Here is a 7488-nt window from a genome sequence, read left to right as displayed (position 1 = left end):
GTATTATTGAAAATCATTCAGTTTCAATCGTCATCGGAACATTGAACCATTCAGTCCATTGATTACCATTGAATATGAATGATCCCGAATAGGAATGAATGGAACTTTTTTAGCAGGGTAGCTACATTTTTAAGTTAAAAAAGTGTTCAAACGAAAACCGGTGTGCCGTGTGCTACTTAGTTACCAGTGCCACCGTTGAACAATTCCTTACGTACTTGATTAATTAATACGCAAAGCGTAACTTTTTTAATTTCCATCTGCCCATTGATTAGATAATAGGTACTCGTTACTTATGTTACTATAAAGTTTGATCTGATGCATTAAAGTCAAACAGCTGTAGTAAACAATAAGAGCGGAGGTACCTGGGGTAATTCGGGAAGCATGCACACCGCTTCAGCGTTTGGACGGGAGCCAGTAGTTATAGGTCGAAACAGTTTTTTATTTTTAGTTGCTTAAATAATCAAATTCTTCGTGATCTTATTATGGGTGCCGTTATTTCCTCTTACGAACTAACGATTGGTTTACGTATGAATTTTTTTTAAACAATTTTTTCTAGGTTTTACTGCAACTTTGGTTTGGATACTAAAGCCAGCACTCAAGACTAATTTCAAAGGATTTCCAGTGGATGAACTAATAAACGGCAAACAGAAAAGTTGTTACTATATTGACGAAATATCTAACGGTATGATTAGTTTATCGATTATCTTGAAAAAATTGATTCTAGGTGCTAACTTTTAAGATCTAAAGGTTAGGCGATTCTGCCAAAAAGCTTTCAACAATTGACTTCAGACCTCACAATTTTCGTTCCCGTTTTACGAAAATTGTGAGGTCTGCTGGAAGCTTCTTGACAGAATTGCGCAACTTTGCCCTTGCCAGAGTCGTGTTATTAACTGTATCACCATATCGTTAGCTTTCAGAATCGTTGGTGAAAATTAAGTGAAAATATGAATAATGTGCCCCCGAAGCAGTCAATGTCTAATGAAGAAGTTTATTCTGGCTTTCAAGTTCTTAGAAGTGAACAAAGGATCCTGGCTAATAAGTTGACAGAAATGGAAGCTGAATTGAACGAACACAAGTAAATTTTTAATTTTCTTATTTTTATATGTAACAAAACGAGTTTATGCTTTGGTGTGATATTAAGAAATAAGCATACGATAATTCTTTATGTAAATTTTTTAGAAGAATTTGTTTTTAAATAATACTTTTCCACATATTTTAAGTTGAATTTCAATTGAACATTTAGTTATGTCGATTTTAATATTCTGATAATTTTTCTTATATTTTTAACATTTGACTAGTAGTTTAATGATTTTACCATTAATTTTTATTTTTTATGCATATGTACTAAAATTTATTATAAAATTGCAGATTTATTTGAACTGTACAAGATCAGTCTTTTTTAATTTTATTCAAAATAATATTTTTCCAAGAGCTAAATCTGTTTCCAACCAAGTTGAGCTTTATTTAATGACTATAAAATTTATTTAGTATTTATAACGTAAAATTTAAGCTTATGATTTATCAAACTGTTCTATAAAAATATATAACTGAAAATTTCAATAATTAGGTTGACTTCTTGGAAAGCATATTTTATTTCAATATTTATTGAAATAATAGTTAAAGCATTCATACCAATGTGTAATATAGAAACAGTCAAAAGTATAAACAGAAAAAATCCTTCTATTTATCAAAGAGTTGATAATTTATTTAACAAATAAAGAAATTGTCTCTAGTTCTGAATTTGACACCATAGGGATTTTATCCAATTGTAAGCATTGTTAACAATATTAATTTTTATGGGCATTAGCAATCCAGTTTCATCATTCGAAGAAACTTTTATTTGATTGTCTCTAAATATATCTTTAACAAAAGTCCAATCTGCATCTTTGCAACCAAATTTATTCCTTATGATGTAAAGTACTTGTTAGCATGAGTATGGTGTTCCAAACATTCAAACTAAACAAAATGTGGCTACTGAGGTAATTATGGTTGGTTTCTATTTACTACTAAAAAATCAATGCTTATCTTAATGACATGAGTACTATGTGTGAGAAATTGATATAATATATGTAGAATATAATTACACTATATTAACGATTATTATCATCAAAATTATATATTATGACTTATATATTATTTTACTATTATATGTTATTATTACTATTATATATTATTTACACCATTTAAATTTACATGTTGTTGATGTATTATTCTACTCTATTATTTTTTGGAAGTTATTTTAAACAACTCTGGGCAACAAAGAAAACAAAATTTTGGCTTGATTTTCGAAATGTCATATTAGTCAAACCGGTCGCATAGTCTCCCTATTGCAAAATATGACGTAAAAAACGTTACATATAACGTCATTTGACATGTTAGGATTAGTAACAAAAAATAACGTTATTTCCCTAGAAAAAATAACATCATTTCTACTAGATATCGTTATTTCTACAGGAAATAACATAATTTCTGTAACAAATAACGTTAGTTTTAATTCGATGGCAACGTAATTTTGAATAAATAACGTTATTTTTATGCATTTCTACAAGAAGATAACGTAATTTTTCTGGGAATAGTCTTTCCTAACGAATAACGTTATTTTTTAATAGAAAGTAACATCATTTCTAATGAATAACGTTATTTTAAAATCCATATTTTTACGCAAACAAATTACTTTATTACTTTTAGATATTAACGTTAATGTATTGGCTTTATTATTTTAAAAATTTTTTTGATGAATAATATAATATTGTTTCTACAGTAATATAATTTTCAGTTAATAACATTAAGAGTTGAATAATTATTTTTCAAAAAAAATTAATAGCATTATTTTGATTAAAGGACATTATTTATATTAAAGTAATTCCAGGTTAATAATTAAATTATCTTATCTTCTTAGGAATAAAGTATTTACTTATTTTATTAATCTATTATAATAACTTATTATTGATGTACATATTTGGCCTTCATCACAGTTTTCAATAAATATATCTCTTATAACTCTTGATAATACTTAATGTAAACTACAGTAAAATATATACATTTTATGTACATACATTATAAAAGTAGAAAAATAAATACATTTATTATAAATTAGTAAAATGTTTACAAATTTGGATATATTTACATCTATAAATAAAATATTTATTTTTTAATTGTTTAATGTGAAGCTACTATTTCCATTATTGCCATATTTTCTTTATTTTTAATTTTTTTTAGTGTTTTATTCAATATCTTCTTTGTAATTAATGTTATCTTCATCGTCTCCATCAGTCCCATATTCATCATTTTCATGAACCTCATCTTTATTTTCCTCCCACCATACTTCCCACCATACTTCTGAATTATATATTTCTTTCTTTAGTTGTACTATTATTAGTTATTATTTTATTTTCCAATAAATATTGAATGTACCCTCATGCATTGAACTTAAATTAAGATATAAAGAACTAAATAGTTTTTTGAAATAATATTTCCAACATTTATTACATTTCAGAGCCTTAAATTTCTTAGGTTCAATAGGAACTCTGTATGAAGCATCAATTGTCCTGACTATTTTAATAGATAAGCAAACACCCTCTTCTGGTTCCTATAAATAGTTGACTAACTCCCTTATAAAATTATATTTAGTTTTAGCCTGCTTAGCCTTTTTCCAAGCTTTATATGGCACTGATATTCCAAAGTGAATATGGAAAATGGTTTTCTAGAAGATTTGTTAATAAAATTATATTTGAAAATTTTATTAGTAAATTTATAGTTCAACTTCGAAGTCTGAGAATTTGATTAATTTATAATAAAATAGAACAAATTTTTACTTTTGGCTGTTTGTTACCTTCTACTTTCCAGGTACTTAATCTAGGTTACTTTTCACAATCATATTTCTCATAATTATCAGAATCATAAAGAAAGGTTTTTAATTTCCATACAAACTATTTTTTTAATTCAATTTCTCTGACAGATCTTTTTTATCATCCTGTTTCTCTGTTGTTGCTGTAAGATTGCAATTAATTTTTTTTTTCTGGGAACTACACTGCCATCCATGTTTATTTGCCTAACCAGAGAAAAAATTACATAAAATTAAAAATTTTGTTACCAAGGAAATATTCGTCCTATAGAAGCCTCAAGGAACTCATTTAGTAGGTTCTGGCGAGTACTTTGAGGTGCATTTTTTTTTAATGGATTAATAATTTTTTTCCATGTTTTATCAATATATAAAGGTAAGTAAAAAATCAAAACTTTTTTGCCCACTTTTAAGTCCGAACATTTTTATGGGAAAAATTTCCATGATAAATCTAAAAGGAGGATTTGGAAGCTTGTTTAAAAAGCTTTCGAATGCAAGATAGCAGGATGTTTTTTCATGATTAGCTTAAAAGTTACAGATGTTTGAAAGAAAAAAAAACACTTTTTTTCAAGAATTATTATTTTGGTACCATCCACTTGTAAAGAAAAATTTTACTTGGAAAAAATGTGTGATATGTAGCGTAGAATTAACTTAAATTTTCTCTGATTTATTTCGAAAAATTTTTTTCCTACATTTTGGAGTCAATTGGAATAAAAAATGTTCGAACTTGAAAGTTTTGATTTTTTACTTACCTTTATGTATTGCCCTGTTGAAAAAATCCAGCTGGAAATCCATAATAGAAATCCAAGTGGAAATCCATATAGATTCCATATAGATTTTAACTGGATTCCATATGGATTTCAGCTGGATTTTATCTGGATTTCCATGATGGATTTCCAGGTGGATTTCTCGCCGAATCCAGGTGGATTTCCAGCTAGATTGCAGGTGGATTTCCAGGTGGACTTCTCGCCGAATCCAGATGGATTTCCAGGTGGATTTCCAGCTAGATTGCAGGTGGATTTCCAGGTGGATTTCTCGCCTAATCCAGGTGAATTTCCAGGTAAATTTCCAGGTGGATTTTTCGCCAAATCACGTCTAGTCTAGCCTGGATCCGCTAATTCCATATCAATATGCAGGTGGATTTCCATACAGATTAATATATGGATTCCATATGGCTTTCGTATAGATTTTATGTAGATTTCCATAATGGATTTCTAGGTGGATTTCATGTACAATCCAGATAGATTTCTACTATAGACCATATGTATTTCTCTCCTTATCCATGTTGTATAAAAATCCAAGAGGATTTCTGAGATATCGACATGAAAGGCCATGTAATTTTGAAATGAATTTATATAAAAAATAAATATTTATTTTTAATAAACATAAAAATAATTAGATAAGATACATCATATTTTATAAATTACATTGTAATTAGGAAATGATACGTCATAAATTGATAATCAATAACGTAATAATTATTCTGCTAAATTTCAATTGATTTGTTGATAGTAGAAAATAGAGTTTCAAAAATATATAGATTGTAACGGTTGTTGATTTCTTCGTAGATGAATCTCCGTCCGTTAACAAAATTTCTGTCACCGCTATTTCCCTCTTTTGGCTAGCTCTGTGCTGGACGCGCAGCCTGAAAACGAGCGCGAAAGCACGATACAACAAAGAAGAGCGATGGTTGTAGGTTCTCAGAAAACGTTGCGAAGGAGAAGGGAACGTAGAGAAAATCTGGTATTATCAAATGAATTCACCGGCTTATTCAAGGCAATCGCAGCGGGTTTTATTCGTTATTTGTTTCCATAATAGCGTACGTCCCACGTTGACCGAGAGATTCGCGATGCACGGCCTACTCAAACGTACGCGTGAGAGAGAGATGGACGATACAATTTCGGGTGGCGCGTAGCCTGCGCAGTCTTCCGCACGCAAATATTATTACATCTAGATGGACTTACTCGGACGAACACTGCTGCAGACAGCTTCGCCTTACAATTCGGGCCTGATTGTCCGAAGGTCGTCGCCCAGGATCGTCGAGGCCGGAAGAACTACGATTCGTTTCCCGTGTATTGTCGGCGACGAGCTGGGTCCCCTTGCTCGGATGGTGTCTTCCAATTCGGTCGCCCTGATACGTTAGTCGCCGCAGAACACCAACCTCAATCACAGCGCTTCCTCTTTTCGACAACTGTTCCACCTCACTCAATTGCTTCACACACAAAAACCAGAAAAAAAAAGGACAATGGGTTTTCGGACGCGTGCTATCTGCTCGCCGGTTTCACGTGTTCTCCTCTCATCCGCGTGTCGTAGCTGCCTCTCTCTCTCTCTCGCTGCGCGGGTCTTTTGCGTATGGCGCGCTACTTCAACCTCTCGCTCATCTACCCCTTAACGAGCCTACTCGTTACAAGATTAAATAAGAGAATATTCCAATTTTAAATATAAAAGAAGCATTTTCATACATATATTATAATAATATAATAATATATATAAAAATATTATTAATGTTACTTTATTTCCAATACATATTAGGAAGAGATAAAATGTAATCATTACAATCAACACTTAAATAAACACATGCTTTATCAATATTATTAGTTTCTGTTATATCGGTATTCATATTTACTCCTATTACCTGCTTTATGCAGTGTAACTCGTTAGTTATTAGATGATCGTCATTGCTTACTGCAATCTTTTTGTACGTGGTGTACTCTTTTCCATCCTCCATATTCACGAGAAATTGTTGAATTTCTATGTAATCTCCATTTTTCAATATTGCAACTGAGTTATCAGATCGATATAATGACTTTTCGCACGATTTAAATGTACAGTCGTCCTTAACTATTTTTTTATATGCCCTTACTTTTCCGATTGGAAGTTGGAACTGTGCTATAATATCTTCATTCGTTATTGTTCTCCCAAAATATCTGTATGTAAACTTAACAGTTTTTTCAATGAATCCGTTATCTAAATATTTCACATACTTTATACACAATGAATCTTCTTTTGTTTTCACGTGTTTTTCTAATTTAATAATACTTTCTTCTAAAGATAAATACCGACAGACCTGACTTAAGACGCCTTTTGCAGCATAAATACTTGCTTTAATTCTTCCGTTACCTGATTCGAATACGTAACCACTATGTGCATACAACGGGCTCCAATCTGCAACACTCTGTGTTAGGTGTAATAGTTGGTGAACGTTATAGGACATCGCATCGTCGGTATAAAGAAGTTCCGTACTAGAAACAAACTTTTTTAAAAGGAAATTTTTTCTTTCTAATTCTGTTACACTTATTTCGGTTTGCAGTAATATATAGTACGATTCGACTAACCAAGACCAGTGATTCATATACTCTTCAAATATTGGGATTTCTTGTGACAATAATTTTAATATAGGTATACTGTAAAAAAGAATCCAATTCGATCACTCTACTGCATTCCAGTAAGTCCGATCACTTAATGAACGTGATAACCGCACTAATTGAGTAGGTACTTTAAATTTTTTCATATGTTGCTCAATGATTCTTATATTACTTTTAGGGATTGAATAAGGCTCATTAGATGAAGCGAACCAATAGTTGCAAAATTTCTTCCCTACACCTAGATCAACGCAATGCATTGGGCATGGAATAAAACCATCTATT

The 7488-nt window shown here is 30.7% G+C and overlaps 1 protein-coding gene across 5 annotated transcripts in view; it reads left to right on the top strand.

The window, feature by feature from the left end:
• The first annotated feature begins 538 nt into the window (after positions 1-538).
• Positions 539-7488, top strand: part of LOC131669597 (prefoldin subunit 2) — a 136566-nt gene continuing 129616 nt past the window's right edge. For 2 of the 5 annotated variants that reach the window (XM_058944621.1, XM_058944592.1), the window contains exon 1: positions 939-1075. Coding sequence is in view for 3 of the 5 variants with exons in the window: in XM_058944599.1 (XP_058800582.1) it covers positions 945-1075 (131 nt within the window). In the remaining 2 variants the exon portion in view is untranslated. The other 3 variants (XM_058944599.1, XM_058944608.1, XM_058944616.1) reach the window with 3 other exon arrangements.

The sequence above is a fragment of the Phymastichus coffea genome, unplaced genomic scaffold (assembly GCF_024137745.1).
Source record: "Phymastichus coffea isolate CEN01 unplaced genomic scaffold, Cenicafe_Pcof_1.1 PCOF00008, whole genome shotgun sequence".
Classification (NCBI taxonomy): Eukaryota; Metazoa; Arthropoda; class Insecta; order Hymenoptera; family Eulophidae; genus Phymastichus; species Phymastichus coffea.
The sequence above is the reverse complement of the archived record's forward strand: the minus strand, read 5'-3'. Positions and strand labels throughout refer to the sequence as shown.